Raw genomic sequence first — 18,092 nt, 5'->3', positions numbered from 1 at the left:
CGGCCCTGACCCCAAGTCAGCATTTTGGGGCCCAGATGCACCCCTGGAGACATGAGGGGCATGTGGCCACTGAGCCACAGGAAACCTTGGAATCCCCAAATCATTCAGGTTGGAAAAGGCCTCCAGGACCGTGGAGTCCAAGCCGTGATGATCAGCACCCTCCCTGCAGCAAGGAGATGCGATGGTGCTGATCCTCTACCTGCTCACCTATTTTCATGGAAATTTCCCTCCCCAGCGCCCAGAATCCTGCCTTTCTGCTGGACTTCACTGCAGGGAACCACAGCATTGAAACGGCAAAGGGGATAAAGGCAGAGTAGTAAAGGCTTCATCTGTGTGTGAGCAGGTGACAGGAAACAACAGCTATCCACTGATCCTCCTGCTGGCTGCTTCTGTGCTATTCCTGAAGTTCACTTCTCAGTGCTATTCCTGAAGTTTAATTTGCAGTGGTATTTCTAAATCAGAACTTAAGCACTGTGTTCTTCAGGCCACTTTCTTGTGGCTGCAGCACTGCCCGGGCCTGTCTGTGGAGATGATGATGATGATGATGATGATGATGATGATGACGTCCATTCCAAACTGCATTTTTCATTTCCTGCAGCTGGTTCGTGCAGCTTTTTTCTCCCAATATTCCTTTCCATGCAGCATCACTCCACCCAGAACAGCTGCACGGTTGTGGGCTGGTGAACCCAGAGTCACAGAGACTGGGAAAGGGCAGCCATGGCCCCAGACGTGTTTGTGTCCATTGCCAGTCTCCAGGCTGATGATTCACCTCCACAGGTGGATTTTATTTCCCCCTCTTCCCTCCGAGCTGGCTCTGTACCAGCCACACCTGGCTCACCTGCTTCTTCCCACCTTCCTGCATGCAGCCCTGGCGTGGTTGGTGCTCCATGGAGCCACCTCTGAGGCTCCTTATCCACAGTTTCCACCCTTTTAGTGTCACCTCTCCTGTGGCAGCTGCTAATTCTCCCCTGCAGTGCAGCTGGCACCATTTCCCTCTTTCCAAGATGAGGAGTCAGCGTCTCCCCTGGGCTCTTTGTTGTTCACATTTTCTCCCCTGTTTTGCACCTTCTCTCTCTTCCCCACAGCCAGGTTTGTGCCCTGAGCACTAAGGTGAGACTGGCAACTTTTCTATCAGATCCTTTCCCCTTTAGCTTCCCTTCAGGAGCTCCTTCCCTTTTTTTCTGGCTCCATAACCACTGCAATTACCTCTCTGATGATTTCCTGAATTTTCCATCTGCTCGAAATAGGCACTTGTGAGCTCTCTTCTTAATTAATGTGTTCTAAAATCATTATGTTCATCAACCAAGCCTTATCACTTCCATTTTCTTCCATAATAGTAAAATCCATTGCCCTAAGTAAAACACAGGAATTTTGATGTTCATAATTCAATAAACTCATTGCTCAGAGCAGAAGCTGCTACAGACCTGGAGTAAGAGCAAGGTGTGAGCAGGCTCTGCTTACCCTGTCCTTACTTGTTATTCAGCTTTGCACCTCTGGCTCAAACTGGCAGAATTTCAGAGATTTCTGTTATAAATTCTTTGGCTTTAAAAACACTTTTCCTACTTCAGGCTGCATTAGGTATTTTAGTAACTGTATTTTTAGCTGTGCCAGCTTTGCTTTTTTTAATATATATATATGTGGGGGGGGTGTATATATATATATATATATAAATAAAAAATCATTATTTTTGTTCTTCTTGACTGGTAAAGCAGTATTTTAGTAAATGTCTGTATAAACAATAACCTGACTCAGATAATAAATCTGACAACTGCTCGTGAAGATGGTACCAACAGATAATTTTACTGAATTTGTCACACTGGAGAAACAAGTTCCCTCGGTGGTACTTAGCACACACACCATAGCCCAAAGATAACAGAATACTGGCCAAGGAAAAAAAACCTATCAGATCTTTTAGTTCTGCATTTGGATAAATTTGGTAACAAGGGCAGTTATTGCATCCACGGAGGAAACAAAGCCCTGCTCAGACTCAGGGAAATACTTCTGCTTTCTGTGCTGCCTAACACACATTCTTAGTTATGGTTTAAAGTTGAGAGCTATAAAAAAAGAGAGATTTTCTGTCCCCCAGCCTGCACTGATCCAGGCAATCTCTCAGGTGACAAAGGCACAAAGGGTTCGTTTCTCACCACCAGGGATGAGGTAATTCCTACAGAACAGCCTAAAGGGGCCCCAGGAGAGCTGGAGAGGGACTTTGGACATGGGATGGAGAGACAGGACAGGTGAAGGGCTTCCCACTGCCAGATTAGATGGGATATTGGGAAGGAGTTCCTCCCTGTGAGGGTGGGCAGGCCCTGGCACAGGGTGCCCAGAGCAGCTGGGGCTGCCCCTGGATCCCTGGCAGTGTCCCAGGCCAGGCTGGACAATGCTTGGAGCAGCCTGGGACAGTGGAAGGTGTCCCTGCCCATGGCAGGGGGTGGGACTGGATGAGTTTTAAGGTCCCTCTCAACCCAAACCATTCCAGGATTCCATGATATGTCAAGGCAAAGGAGCAAACACAACTGTGTCCCTTGGCAGAAACTGAGGTGCAGGGGGGATCCAGCCAAACCCAGAGGGGCAGCAGCAGCAAGAGAAGTCCCAGCCCTGCTGTTCCCAGAGCAGCTGAGGGCAGGGATGCAGCACAAGGAGGGAACACAAGTGCAGGGTGCCAGATGGCTCAGCCCTGCCAGACGCGTCCCCAGTACGCTGACAGGACCTGCCTGGAATTGCCTGAGCAGTTTCTGCACTGCATGGAAAGTGCTCCTGTGGGAGCTCCTTTGGCTGGGATTGTTTGCAGGCAGGCTCCAGGAAATGCAGCGAACCGTGGGAGGAAGAGGAAGGACTTGTCCTGCCTCACCAAGGAAGGCAGGGAGCTGAACATGTCACCTGCTGCCTCTGGATCTGGCAGGACTTGCATCCTCAGGCATCCCTTTAGCAGCCACTTCAACAAAGACTGAAAAGCTTTGTTGGATTTTTGGAAAAAGAAGTTATTTCTATCCACTCATCTTCCTAATGCAGAGTAACAGAATCATGGAATGGTTTGGGTGGGAAGAGACCTTAAAGCTCATCTCGTTCCAACCCAAGCAGTGGTGGGCTTGGCAGGGCCAGGTTAACGGCACTTGATGGTCCTAAAGGTTTTTTCCAGTCTTAAACATTCCCTGAATCTGTGAAATTGCAGCCTTGAAGAATTGTCTCTGCATGTCCTGCAGGACAGGGTGTTGCTGCAGGCGACTGAGCTGCTGATTCCTGGGATTCCCTGGCTCTGAGATCCCAAATCTAGAAGCAGCAAATCCCTCTGGAGGTGCCTGTGATGCCAGGCCTCCCTGAGCAGCACTGACACCCACTGCTGGTGCCTTTGCACGTGACCCCGCTCCAAATTCACGTAAATCAAGAGAGATGAGAGATTGTTAAAATTATTTCAAGGGAGAAGAAAAGGCTGCACTAAATAAGGAATAAATGTAATAGAAAGTGAGCAAAAGCAGGCAGGGAGAACAGAGCCAGCATGTAAGGACAGACAGATGCAGGCTGGGAGGAGGATGCTGGATTCCCTTTGGAGAAACATTAGTGTCGGGACTCCCAGCAGGCTCCCTGCCAAGGGGGATAATTAAGCTAAATAAAAATACACACCAGGAACAGCTCCACAAATGAGGATAATTTAATTACCACATTCGATAGAGGAGACCCACTTCCCATGAGTTTTCCATTGTGACCAGAGAGGAGACAATAGCAGCAGAATGTGCTGGAGAAAGGAAGAGTGGCTTGCTAAAAAGAGGGTTTCTATTAGGGGCTGCATAATAAACACCAGCACAGCTCTCCATAATCGGGGCATAATCTTGCCATAAAATTCAATCAAAGCAACAGCTTGTGAATATCCAAAAAATCAATGCAGCCATATGAGAAATGATTGCAGATGGAACCCTGGAATTTGTTTCAATGCTCACTCCATGGTGGTGGGAAGGAACAGAGAAATCACAGGGAAGCAGGTGCTGCAAACACCTCTGAGGGAAGAGCTCCTCTGCCTCGAATCCAGAGGAAACACAAACACTGTCACAGAATCCCAAACACAATGTGAGTATTTAGGGTTGGGAGGCAGTTCTAGAGATCATCCAGTGCAATCCCCTGGCAAGGCAGGGTTGCCTGGAGCAGGTGACACAGGTGACAAACACAGCAGGCGAGCTACAGTTCAGTCACTGCTACCCCTTTGTTTGATTTTTGGAAAAAGTGGTTATTTCTGTACACTCATTTCCTAAAACAGAATCACAGAATCCCAGCCTGATTTGGGTTGGAGGGGCCTTAAAGCCCATCCAGTGCCACCCCTGCCATGGGCAGGGACACCTTCCACTATCCCAGGCTGCTCCAAACCCCATCCAGCCTGGCCTTGGGCACTGCCAGGGATCCAGGGGCAGCCCCAGCTGCTCTGGGCACCCTGTGCCAGGGCCTCACCACCCTCACACAGGGAGGAATTTCTCCCCAATATCCCATCTATCCCTGCCCTCTGGCAGTGGGAAGCCATTCCCTGTGTCCTGGCACTCCAAGCCCTTGGGAAATAAAACAGTTGTTAAACTGCCCAGCTCTCGCCTGGAACCCCAGCCCAGTTTAGTTCCACTGAGCTGTATTTACAGCCCTGGAGCTGCAGCTGTGCTTCACTCATTAGTGCTGGAATGCCGTGGAAGCAGAGCTCCCAGAGAGCTTTACCCACTGCCTGATGCACCTCCAAAGTGCTCTGTTAAGCTAGAGAGAGAATGGAAATATTTTCCCTCCCCTCCTCTCTCCAGTGAAAACATTCAGTGGACAGCACGGGCTCAGTTCCTCTGGAAGGAATAGGCTGAGTGTGTCCACTCAATTATTCAAAACAGTTGAGTAATTGCAGCCCTGTCAGCTCAGAAAACATCTCTGCCTCTCCAGGCTGCTGCACAAACCCAGTTCTGGGCAGGCAGTCCCAGCAGCACTTGTTCCCTCTTGATTTATTTCCACACTCTCCCAGTCGGAGCCACTGGTGAGGGATGAGACTGCTTGTCCGTGGATTTGCTGCAGGGAGGCAGGGAAGGAGGTGGGGACACCTTGGGAGCGTTTTTGGAGGTGGCAGGGCTCTTTGTGGGCTCTCCTGGCTGCTGCCTGCATAAATCCATGCGGGAATCTCTCAGGGCATGGTGTGTGCCAGAGATAAACATTACAATAGCAGGCTAAGAGGAAAATGGATTCAGACAGCCAGGAGAGCCCGAGGCCAGAGAGCAGGGTTGGGCACAAAGTCCTCTTGCTAAAGACCCTCTGGAGAAGCTCCCTTGGCCAGGGTAGGAGACTGGAAGGTTACCAGTCTGCCCTCCAGAGATTCCAGCACCACACACCACTGCTTGTTTCTTCCCTGGCCCCAAAACTCCCAGTTCCAGGGCACAACTCCCCACCTCTGTTTGACTGCACAGCTGTGCTGCACTCAGCCCTGTCCTGCCCAAAAATGGGGGTTTCCCTCCTCCCTGAGGGGCTGCAGGACACAGAACAGGAACAACCAGACTGACAAGTCCGTGTGCACACCCACCTCACCTGCCCACCTGGAAACAAGGTTCGGTCCTTTCTCTTTCCTGAGGAAAAGCCTCAGCAGGAAAGCCATTATTTCCCAGAGTGGCTTTCTGGGACAGTTTTTAAGCAGATTTCAAGAACCAGCTAGCAAAGCAAATGAATTTTGAATGCTGACACTGCTGAGTTTTCATGAAACCTCATGAAGTGGCTCACCTCAATGGGAACTTCTCACCAGGGTCCCTGCCCAGGTGGAAGAGCAGTGGCAGGTAGGTGTGCTCCTCCTGGGTGTGCGTTGTCACTCCAGACACACTCTGGCCAGGACAGAAATCAATGCCCTGCAGGAAAAAGGAGAGAGGTCATCAAAGGTGATGCAGGGCAGGCAGCAAAATCTGAGTTGATGCCACTTTCTCCAGCACTTTGCTCCAAAACACCAACGAACCTCAGAATTATTTTAAACCAAGAGTGCAGTCTGCAAAACACATTCTGAGCTGGAGGGGTAAAATAAGGTGACCAAGTGGTGTGGCACTGACATAAGAGCTGAAGCAAGGCCGTGAATTCTTGTCTTATAAAAATATAATCCCAATGAAATATTCATTAAAATGAAATGGCAGAACAAAAGACAAAGAGGTGGAAGCATTTAATCATTAAAATTCTGCATGTGGGAAGTGTTTTCTCTCTGGTTTTTAAGGCTTTGGAACGCCCCAGGAAGATGGGATCGCTTGGCACTTCTGATCAAAACCAAAACCCCAGGAGAAACATCCAGACACCCTGAGAGGCAGCAGGCACCTGCCAGCCTCCCTGAAAACCCCCCTGCCAGCACCTCAAGGATCAGTTTCTCTGAAGAATGAAGCAAATCTGGTTAATTTTTTAAAAAACTGGTGTGGTTTTGATTTGATTCATGGCAAACTGGTATTGAGGGACTCAGCTGGCCCTGGCCATGCCAGTGGGGATGAAGCGAGTGGAGACATTCCCACATTCCCGTCTCTGACAATCTGGGGGGGCACAAGGTGGGGTTTTCCCTGCAGCAGTAGTGGATATGAAGGGCACAGGTACTGGGAATCTCCCGGAGAGAGCAACTGGGAGCAGCAAGGGGTTAAGTGCTCGCTGGGCACCAGAGTTGCCATTTCCATCTGCCCCGAAGCCCTGCCAGCTCCTGCTCCCCTCCCAGCCCTGATTAGCCAGTTGGGAGCTCCCTAATCCCTGGCCTGCAGCCTCCAGGGCCAACAGAGCCCATTTAAACCCCGGGAAGAGCCAAAAATGCAAAAGCACTCATTTCCCTGAGAAGCCAATAAAGCAGGGCCCCCCCAGCCCAGCGAGGCCCGGCCCCAAATGGACTTGTTAAAGCCGGGTTTTACAATTCCAGCTCCCACGCTGTTCCTTACAATCCCCAAAGTGCCCCGAGACACGGACAGAGACATGGAGAGCAGGTAAATGGGAATGTTTCAATGGAAGTGGGAAAGCAGCTGTAGCATTTGCTTATAAAACAAACTGAAAAGGCTCTCTACAGATGTTGGTAGGATTTGATTGGCAAACAATTTTCTAAAAATATCCCATGTTTTTAATGGACAGCTGGTCAGTGGAGCAGTTAATATTCTGCTTTTCAATAAAGCAAGAAGTTTAGAAGCCCATGAAATCCCATTTATCTGCACAGAGCTATAGATTCCTGAATCACTGACTGGAAAAATAAGGGAGTTGCTTGATAGGTTGGAGTGGCCCTACCAATAATGGACTTTAAATGGATACAAAACTGATTGACCTTTCCACCCTGTGACGCCACAGGCCTCTGAAACACACAGGGAAAAGAGATTTTTGTGGGTTTTTTTCTCCCCCACAAAAGAACCAGCTAATGAAAAGGTATCAAAGCCTCCATAACATCCAAATTATAATTTGGATGCAAATCAAACAAGCAATTTAATTAAGAGCCTGCTAATTGGTACAATGCTCCTCGGCTGCGAATGCTTCAGCGTGAAAGATTTTCGTCTCTCGGGTGTTTGTTTAGACATTGCTCTGTTTCTATTTTATCTCGTGTTTCCTAGGAAATCCTTGTAGCCCAGACTCCAAAACTCAATCCCAAAGCTTCCCAGGAAAGAAAGTGCTGGGACAATTTGCCTGATGCCACCAGCCCAAAGCTACCTGTCATTCTAATTTAAGCACTCAGTGCCCTCTTGAAAAGCAGTCTAGTGGAGAAAAATCAAATAGGTAAATAAATAAAAACCCAAGAATACCATTTTAGGACATTTCTAAGGCATTCCAACTTTATCCCTGCAAATGAAATGAAATATTGCTATTTTTATGTCCTGCGTGAGAGTCAATATTCAACCTGCAGAGAGAGCTTCAAGGATTTTCTATTCATCAACAAACGAGTAAAAAAAAAAGATATAAATATATAAAATTCAATATTATTTCTTTTGTACAGATATGGTGATGTCTGGAGCTGGAGAAGAGCCAAGGGCTGCCTAAGCCTGTCCTACCCACCAGGACATCACCACCCAAAACCAAACTGTCCTGTTGCTCCCTGGAAGCTGTTTATTGTCAGACTAATGGCATTAATTGTTATTGCTGATAACAACACGCAGGGATCAATAGTTTAAGCACATTCCTAATATTTGTCCCTGCTCCCTGTCCAAGGTAATGGATGGAGTCCCCACCCCTGGAGGTGCTCAGGGAAGGACTGGAGGTGGCACTCAGTGCTCACACCTGGGGATCGGTCACAGGTTGGACTCCATGACCTGGAGGGCTTTTCCAACCTCCAGGATTGTGCGATTTGCAGGGATCACTGATCAAACACAGCACAAAGGTCACTCCCTGTGTTTCGACAAACTCTTGGAGCTTTTCTCTGTCACAAAAGCCTGAAAGCCAAACCAGAAGCTCCTGTCTGGAGCATCTCCTGCCTTCTAAGGGAGCCCACAGAGAGCATCAAGTGGCACCAAGAACAGCTCAGCTCCTGCCCAGCTCAGTGTTTTGCACCACCACATAAACCCGTTTGCTGCAGGAGAGATTCCAACAATCCTTTCCTTCATTTATTCTGATTAAAACATAACATTCCCTGCCCACCAGGTGAGCCTTTCAGCGATCACCCTCCCTGTCCTTCTCAGCAATCACACAGCCCGGCTTGTTTTTGCATCCCTGGGCTGCAGCAGCCTTTGGTTGCACAGCTTTAATTTCCAGAGCAAATGGCCCACAGATGCTGTGTCAATATAGACATGAGACAAACACAGCCGGTTGCCAGTTTGGGCTCGCGGCCAAGAGATGGAATCACCACTCGTGTTAACGGGAGCCCTCTGGCAATCGCTCAGCCTGGCTCCAGCCCAGCCGCTCCGCCTGGCAGGCGGCACCTCGGGCTGGAGCCACACCAGCCGGGCTCTGCCTCCTGCTCCGCTCTCCTCGCTCCACCAACGCCACTCAGGGCACCAAAGCCAGGGTAACACCGCAAGGAGAAGAGCGCAGCTGTCAATGGAAGCCGGGAATGTCGCTTCTTGCTGTTTGCCACAGCACAGGTGTCCTTGCTCTGCCGGTCATTCCCGGTGAGATCCTCCTTGGGATGAGCAGTCAGCTCCAAGTGTGGGTGCCAAGCTTCAACCCCCGTGCACCCAAAATTGCTTCTAATGTGTTAACAGGCTGGAAGAGCCCCCCGGAGATGGGCAGCCCCCGGAGATGGGCAGCCCCCGGAGACGGGCAGCTCAGCGAGCTCCGATCGATGGCTGGTTCATACGCTCAGAGGACCACAATCAAATGTCATTATTTGTGAGGTTCTACTTGACTTCACATCCCCGGCGCAGAAAAGGCTTTATCGATCCCTTCACGTGGAGGAGAAGGGCAATCACAGAGCCTGACTGGAATAACCCCTTTGGCATTTCGCATTAAAACAATAGCGGCTGCTGGCAGGCGCCTCCACCCAGCCTTTAAAGTCACAGGAGCGCTCAAGGAACCCCACTGAAGGCTCCGAACAAGCTGACAGCACAAAGGTTGATGTTATCAGCCCCTCTTCTACAACCCAAGGGCGTTTTCCACGTTTTCCCCTTAATTATTTTTTTCCCTTCTTGCATCAGTGCTCTTGGAAGGTACAAGGGCTGTTCTCTGCTGGATACTCTTGGTGGCAGGCAGAGAAAAGGAAATTTCCTTTCTCCTGCTACCTCCTATTCCTGCCTCCTCTACGCAGCATTAAATTAGGAAATTCCTGAGGATTTGCTGCCTACTCAGGTAAATTTATAGAAAACACCCGTTTTTCCCCCTTTCAGACTCCTACTTCCAAAAACCCCCAGGATTTTACAGGTTACTTCCAGTAAAAGTCCTGTGTGTTACACTGTCCAAGAGGGATCTCCCCAGGTTTATCCTCAGTTCTCCCTTCGCTCCTGCACACGTGGCTATTTTTATCACTGCTGATTTTTCCTACAAGAAAAAAAAAGGTGAACAACAATGGAAAAGCTTTCTACCCACCAGTGCTAGAGCACCAGGGACTCAGCCCACATGCAGGAGGGAGATTTCTCTGCCTCTGTTGAACTGTTTAAAAATACAAACACATTTTTCAAGTCAGGCTTCCTTTCATCTCTCTCTGTCCCATTTATCACCTCTTGAATGTCAGAGATGTCAAATTATGTAAACATGAGCCACCTATATAGATGGAAGCCAGGTAAACAGCTCCTAATAAGCATCCTGTGCAATCCACAGGGAAAATGTCCCACAAAATGCTTACTCCCACTTGATTCTGTAGAGTGAGCCTTCCCTTTATGCTTTCAAGAGACCACCCCCTCAAGAACCAAGAAATCCAGTTAATCCAGCAGAAAAGGCAGCATCAAGGTATCCTCCAGCACTGAGAGAGACTACAAGACTTCCTGACAGGAGTCAGACTAGAGAAAAAAAATGGCTTGGGGGTTAAAAAATAAACAAAACCTGGGAAGAACAGAAGAGCACAATTCATCTGTGTGTCAGATGACAAGTCCTAATCCCAGGCCATAAGGCAGAGGATGCAGACCAGTAAGGGCATGTTTCTGTCCTGGGACTTGAGGATGACTGTAAACCTGTGTGCTGCCTGCATGGGATGTTTCCAGAGCAAATATTCCGAGTGCCATATGGAGAGGAGCCTTCAGATCCCTGCTCTGCTTTCCTAGGCTTTGCTTTCTGCAGGCTGTGTCTCTCTGGTACGTTTTTATTTGTGTGTACATTCTTTATTACTGAACCAACTCACACCCCAGTCAAACACAGCTTTCCAGGTGAGGGGCCACATCCTCCCTCGCCCATCCTGGTCATCCTAAACAGACCCAGGACAGGCACCAGCTCCCCATTTTCCAGCATCAACATGAAAATAGGGTTCTGGCTGCGTTAATGGGATAATCTCACCTAAAAGTCAAACAAAAACGTGGATTAAACCCAGGGCAAGTTTTCTGTACCAGTGATTTCCCACACAGCCAATTACCAAGGGAATGCTGGAAGTGAAAGGAGGTCTGGCTAAACCCTGTCTGTCAAAATCATGAAATATTCACCTACCCATAAAACAAACCTCTTCAAAATGTGCAGGCAGCTGTTTTGCCACATCTGGCCAACTTCAGCTCTCTTTCCAATGGATGACAACAAAACCACATATTCCAGGTCTGAGTGGGGACCTTCAGACACAGAGTTTCATATCTGGAAGTCTTCACAATTTGGAAAGACCTCTGACGATCATACAATTAACAAATCCTCATTAGCTCGAGTTCTACTGGGATGGCAAATCAAACTTATTGAACAAACAGGCCAACAGTCAGAATTCCAAATGCCACAGATGTGCATGGATTTATATTTGTTTTTCAAATGGAATTAGCAAACAAAGTGGCCTTTTTGATTCCAGAGTCCAACATCAACACAGCTGGGAAGCCCAGTCACTGAAAGAGGGAAGTGTGTTGCAAGGTGAGCTTAGAAACTCCTCCAACAGGGCTGGGAACTGTGGAACTGCTCTGCATTCTGATTTATTTCTATTTTTAAACTTGCGAGGTTTGTAATTAATGGCTCCAGGACATGAGGAGAATTGGAACAAATCTCAGCCTCAGCTTCCTCTGCATGTTGTTAATGGCTGCTCTGGCCACTAATGTGCTCCAATTTTCCCCACATCAAGCTCATGTGATCCAAGCTGCAGGAAAGAGAGTGGATTTGTAATCGTCTCTCTGATGTACAGGATAATTGCTGACTTTTATCAGACAGCAGTTAAACAAAGACTCGGAAAGAAATAAATATTCCTTAATTGCAGCACTGCCACTGCTCACAGTGGGAGAGCCTCTGGAAGGAGTAGCTGGTCCCCATTATCACTGTTACACACTCAGACACGTAGGGATAAGTTTAGTTCCATGGAGGGGTTTATTTATTTCCCAACTGGGGCTGGAAGTGTGGCTATGTGCTTTTATCACCACGGAGAGCAAGAATTCCTGTGGGAATTTGCCACGCTCATGGCAAGAGCAGGAGGCCACCCCTACACCAAACACAAGGACAGAGGAGCTCCCAGTTCCTCCCACCCAGGGAAAACCCTCCACGGGTGATAAACACGTTTTACTCACACACAAGACAAACAAATGATCTCATTTTATCTGTGTGGAATTAGCACTGAGACAGAACACAAAATACATTTCTAGAGCCAACTTTCCTTTCCTCCTCGCTCCCTGTAAAACAAGCTCTGACTCCTGGAGCATTGCAGTCTGAAAAAAGACAAACACACACATTTACAGCCCTGAATGTAAACGACTCCCTTGGAGCTGACACTTCCTTCTACCCCCCAGGACATCCCAATGAAAGAATCCCTGCACTTTTATATCCACAAATGTCACCAGCACTTAGTTCTGCACCTGTGACGCCTTGAGGACCTTCCATAAGTTCAAAAACAGAAAAAAAAAAAGGCATTAAAAAAAAAATCATGCAAACAATCCCTCCCCAAGCCCAGGCTGCTGCCAGGATTGCTGAGAGCTGGGCCTTAATGCACTGGGTTCCTGTCTGAGGGTACCTCCAGCAAGGCACACGAGTGAAGCTGCCACTCAGCAAATGCCCCAGAGTTTAGAGCCCAAGAAAGACACAAACCCAAAAGGAAATAATAGTGCTTAACATCTAACTGTGAGGAGATCAGCCAGGAAGTGAATAAATAAGAGAAATAAAATGTTTCACACAGCGTGATGTGAGCTCACAAAAGTACTGATAACAGGTTAAACACATTTATTTCACTGTTTTCAAGCACTGCTGTTCTCTCCACTGGGCCTTTCCTACAGCTTTCCTTTCAAACCATCACAAACCCAACAAACTCATCCCAGTTCCATTTCAACAGTTCAGGGCACCAGGTGTTTTGTGCCAGGAATTTGGAGGTAAGTGGTCAGTGTGGCATCAGGCTCCAGACCTTCCCAGAATCACAGAATATCCCGAGTTGGAAGGGACCCACAAGGATCAGGGAGCCCAACCATAAGGGGACACCTAAAAGCTCAGAATTCAGCAGAGAAAGTTCAATACTAAGGGGGATTAAGTGCTGATTAAAGGGAGCCTCCTTCAGAACAACTTGGAATTTGCTCATTTTCCTCTCTTTGTCCCCGATTTCAGGAGAGGGGGTGTGTGAGACCAGTCTCCTTTGTTTTTTTTAGGAACATACAATTATTTAGGTTGGAAAAGCCTCAGAGACCATCGAGTCCCATTGTTCCCCCAGCACTGCCAAGGCCACCACCGACCCATGTCCCCAAGTGCCACATCCATATGGCTGATAAATAGGAGGACTGGGACTCCACCACCTCCCTGGGCAGCTGTGCCAGGGCTGGACAGCCCTTTAGGGGCAGAAATATTCCTGATATCCAACATAAACCTGCACAGCAGCCCTGGTAGCTCTGAGGAGCCTGAAGCATGGTGACATCCCCCAACGGAAAGGGTGCCTGTCCCCAGGATCCGGTGACTCCAGGGACAGGTCCCTGTGCCATTACCTTGCTGTGCTCCTCCCAGGAGTTGCTCCAGGTCCAGTAGTGAGCTTTGTAAAGCCCAGCTCTCACTGCCATCAGCTCGTTGCCACGATAATAGAAAATGGGCCTGCAAGGAGAGCAGAGCTGCATGAGAAACACCAACAGCCCGGGCCCAGCCTCCTGATAAGGGCCACAAACCCCTTAATGGCATCTGACTTCCCATGTGGATATCAGGCAGGAACAGGCTGCCTCCTAATAGTCTCCTCTGCAAGGTTTTCAATTAACATTTCTTAAAGTGCTCATCAAGTTGAGAGCTCACACGGTGCAAGAATGAAACATTATCCAGCTTGGCTGCCAGTGATTGTTAATCCTTGAACTCTCAGCCCCTGGGATTTCCTCTGGAGCGTGGCGGTTTCAACGTCAAACAGCTCTCAAGTGCCTGGGTGGGAGGGGAAAAGTGGGATTCACGGGCTCTGGGATGCTCAGCCTCCTCTTCCCAGCAGCTCCACAGCTCTGCCATCGAGCTGTCAGTGTCACACGGACAGGGTGGCCGGGAGGACACCAGCTGCTGGCGTGTTCTGGATGACATCTCCGAGAAACTCCATATGGAAAAACCTGGCAGCCAGACCTGCTGTGCTTTTAACTCCTATCAATTTTTTCCCCCCAAACCTCACTTTGCAGCATGTAAACACACTGTTAAAGCTGCATTTGTTCCCAGAGGTTTCCCTAATTAATAATTCATCTGGGAAATGCATCTCACTCGCTGCATCTGTGCACTTCCCTGGGCATCCCAGCAATGTTCCTGTCAGTTTTCCCAACAAAACACTCCTGGTTTGTTTGAGGGAACAGCACAAAATTTTACTGGAAGGGACTGTCTGCAGGAGAGGGGGTTGATTTGTTGGTGCAGCTCCTCACACGAGGTCAGCTCTTCTCTCCAGCTGTTTTGGGCTGCTGACAGGACACGAGGGCAGAGCTGTTTGTCACTGTCGGGGGGGGCCTTTGTCTTTCCTTCTCAGATGCCACCCAAAAACGACTCACTCCGGTGATGCCACCTTGAAAAACCTGTCCCTAAATGCAAGGTGAAATTTAAATATCCCTGTCTGAATGACAGCAGTGGCCTTAGAGCTCTTTCAGCCTCACACAAACAACGAGCCTCCCTCCTTTGTAACCACGAGCTGCCACCAGGAACAAGGGGGAAACAACTTGGTCCCCAGGAAGAAGGGGAAGCTGCTCCCAGAAGGGCCCATTCCTGCATCCTTAACACACCTGGAAGTGAAATAAAGGCAGCCAGAGACCTGCCAAACTGCAGCACCTGATCTGAACCAGTCCCATCAACAAAATCTCCCAAAAATATTCCACCAAGTGCTCCAGCCTCCTTTTCCTTCCCATGAACACTCAATCTTTGACCAATTATGTCCCCCTTTGACTGAAGGTTTTAGGTTTTTCCTTTTTGAAAAAATACATTTTTTATTTTGAAGGAGGATTCCAGCTTGTACTCAATATTCTGATACACATGATTTCTTTTTTCCCCCCCCATTCACTTTTTCCTTTTTAAGCTTAAAAGAACACAACAACTGCATCTTCTGGAAAGTTTTTGGGGAGCTGTGAAAACTTCATCTTGGTCAGGTCTAGGGGAAAAAAAAAAGAAGGAAAAAAAGAAGGAAAAAAAAAGAAGGAAAAAGCCACAATGTGCTTTAAGTGACTGTTATTGTAACACAAACAAGGGGTTGGTGCCTGCACTGAAATTCCCTTTTAAAACAACAAAGAAACTTTCCAAACTTCCAGAAAATGGGCCAGGCTGCGTTTGAGGAACCTGCAAGGCTCCTGTCAGGTAACACTCAGGTGTGCTCCTTGCTTAACAGGCACAGGAGGAATTTCACAGCACAAAGGCTCTTATCCAACGAAGAAAAGAGCTCCAGAAATGTTTTCCATGCATAAGTTTCCTTGCTATCTCCCAAAGAATACGCTTGTAGCCAGATTTCCCAGGCTGCCAAATTCCTCACCAAAATCCCAGCTCCAAGACCTCTCTTGACCTCTGACAGTTCCAATAAAATATCTGTTGGCAGGATTTGCTGTCAGATCTCGGTGCCTGTGCCCAAGAGCTGACAGTACACAAAGATTCCAGGTCTTCCACCCAAATCTATCCCTGCAGAAGCACTCCCAGATCCAGGACCTTGGGAAGAGGTGTGTTTCCAGGTCCTCTGCAGCAGCACAGCCTTTACCTCCCACCTCTGCAGCAGGACAAGCACCCAGCACACTCCAGGCTGCTTTTCCAGTGATAAATAATGGATTCTCCCCCAGCCAGGCTCCAGTTCTCAGGCTTTTATCTCCCCTACTGCCATATGTTGTTCCAGGGATCCCTGCTAACCCTGTGACATTTTCATCTGTCCCCAGACTCCACTGTATGGCAACATGCCACATGTCAGGAATTCCCACCCCAGCTTGTTCCAGCAGAGTGGGAGCACAGTGGGAAGCTCTGCTGCTGCCCCACCTCACAGAGTGGGAGCAAAGCTGCACCCATTCAGTTTCTATTCAGTATCTGTGAGCTGGTGTTAAAAAAGCCAGCCCTGAATTTGGCATCCCCTCAGCCAGGAGCAGGGCTGGCAGCTCGGGGATAATAACTGACCTGTCAATTAGCTTGCCCTGCAGGATGACAGGTAAAAGGTCGATGCCATCAATCTGTCTGTCACTGGGAGGCTGCAGACCCGCCAGGGAGAGGCTGGTGCTGAACAGATCCATCACACTGCCCAGCTGATGGCTGACCTGGAACAAAAAAATCAACAGAAACACATTTGCAAAGAGCCTTTCAGGAAAATCCATAAGGAAACAGGTTCCCTCCAAAGCTTCCTGAAAAGCTCTCCCTTTACACTGCTGCAGTCACCAGCAAACTCCTCTGAAAATAATAAAGCCAAGGAAACAACCCCTATTTCTCCACTTCCAGGGAGAATTTGCATTTTGATTCTTTTTTTCTCCATTTTCCTCTCCCTCTCCTCGCTCCTGTGTATCCCTTTTCCAGGAGCGTGTTGTCGCAGGGCTCAGCCTCATTTAGCAAATTCCAACTCATCCGTGGATTGAAAAATCAGCACTTACACCAAGGGAAAAAAAAGTCCTCTGTTTGTGCCCTTCTCCAGGTCATCTCTGGAGTCCAGAATACCCTGAGAGAGTTCCCAGAAAGCACAGGGATAGATGGATAATAACAAAAAGAGCCTGATGACTTCATCTGCAAACCATTTCCAACAATTCAAGAACTGTAAAGTTGTGGTATTTTTAGTCCATATTTTAATAAGGGAGGAAAACATCTGGGTTTGGCTTCAATGGAGATGTGCAAGGGGGTTTTTTTCCCCTTCTTTCTTACTTAGAAGCCATACTCATCTCTCTGCTCTTAATTATTTATATTTTAAAACCCTACAAAGTCTGTTCTGCCTGATTCTTTCTGAATCTTTTCTCCCTCCCTGACCGTGGGAGCTGTTGTAGGGTGTTTAATTAGTCAGTGACACACTAAATTAAAGCAGATACTGCCAGATCAGGAGCACCAGGAGGCACCAGCACGAGATGTGACAGGGAAAGGGCATCTTCAGCCATAGCACTTGTTGGGAAACAAGAAACCATTGGATACAACCCCACATCTGTGAGTACCACAGCACTTTCTGACTAAAATCCAAGTCTAATCCCAACAGAACAATGTTGGGACTATCAAAGACTTTTTACCTCTGATTCCTTCTACTCACAAACAGACCCACGGCCTCTAAGCTGACACTAATTATTTAAATGCAACAAATGATGGCATGATAAATGAATTTTTGTGAGATACTAGCTCAAAAATAAAGGAAAACTGCTGTTTTTCCTGGGACACTAAGCCTTGTATTAAGAGACTGAGCTGAACAAACCGAGCACAAAGGAAGAATTAAGAAATTAAAAAAAACAAAAAACAACTGGAGAAAGCAACATGCAGGGGCCTAATTACAAGTTTAACATTACAATATCACATTACTTGATTACAGTCATTTCAATTTTTAATGGCTTTCATTCATCAGGAGGTGTTGGCAGGAACACATCTTATTAAAGCTGCATGCAGGAATCCTGCCACAATTCCTTGGGAGGAAACAAAGTGCAAAGCTTTAAGCACAAGAGGAAGCCTGGCCGTGGAAATCCCTGGGAAAGCAGCTGGATCAGCTGACCAACACCAACAGGTCCTGGGCACTCGAGTTCAGGATTTATCTGTGGGCACTGCCTGGGAAAGGTCCTGCTCAGCCTGGCCTTGGGGGCAGTGACAAAGGGAGATGCTTCCCAGAGAAGCTGTGGCTGCCCCAGCCCTGGAAGTGCTCAAGGCCAGCTTGGATGGGATTTGGAGAACATTTATTCCTTATTTTAGTGCAGCCTTTCCCTCTCCTTTAAATGATTTTAATCATCCCATCCCACCTCCCTGCTCCAGCAGGGCTATCCCAGAGCACAGGGCACAGGATGGCATCCTGGCAGCTCTGGGGTATCTCCTGAGGGAGACTCCACATGCCCGCTGGGCACAGGGGAAAGAAGCTCTGCCTCATGCCCAGGTAGAACTTCCTGGGATCAGTTCCTTCCTGTGCCATGGCTGGGCACTGGGAGCAGAGCCTGGGCCCTGCTCTGTCCCCTCCCTGCACATGGACATGGCTGAGGTCCCCTCTGTCCCCTCCCTGCACATGGACATGGCTGAGG

At 48.3% G+C, this 18,092-nt stretch overlaps 1 protein-coding gene across 5 annotated transcripts in view; it reads right to left on the bottom strand.

Annotated features, from left to right (window-relative positions):
• The window catches only part of GALNS (galactosamine (N-acetyl)-6-sulfatase), a 41,741-nt gene that overhangs the window by 9,064 nt on the left and 14,585 nt on the right, over window positions 1-18,092 (bottom strand). For 3 of the 5 annotated variants that reach the window (XM_042027019.1, XM_042027018.1, XM_042027022.1), the window contains 3 exons: window positions 16,027-16,163; window positions 13,425-13,527; window positions 5,722-5,843 (listed from right to left, as the gene is read on the bottom strand). In XM_042027019.1, the coding sequence (XP_041882953.1) occupies window positions 5,722-5,843; window positions 13,425-13,527; window positions 16,027-16,163 (362 nt within the window). Of the gene's footprint in view, window positions 1-423; window positions 1,352-5,721; window positions 5,844-12,051; window positions 12,171-13,424; window positions 13,528-16,026; window positions 16,164-18,092 lie in introns of those variants that run through there. The other 2 variants (XM_042027020.1, XM_042027021.1) reach the window with 2 other exon arrangements.

Source organism: Corvus kubaryi, unplaced genomic scaffold, assembly GCF_017639235.1.
Source record: "Corvus kubaryi isolate FWS band 111438036 unplaced genomic scaffold, C.kubaryi_AGA036_p1.0 37300, whole genome shotgun sequence".
Lineage (NCBI taxonomy): Eukaryota > Metazoa > Chordata > Aves > Passeriformes > Corvidae > Corvus > Corvus kubaryi.
This window is presented reverse-complemented; position numbering and strand designations above follow the sequence as displayed.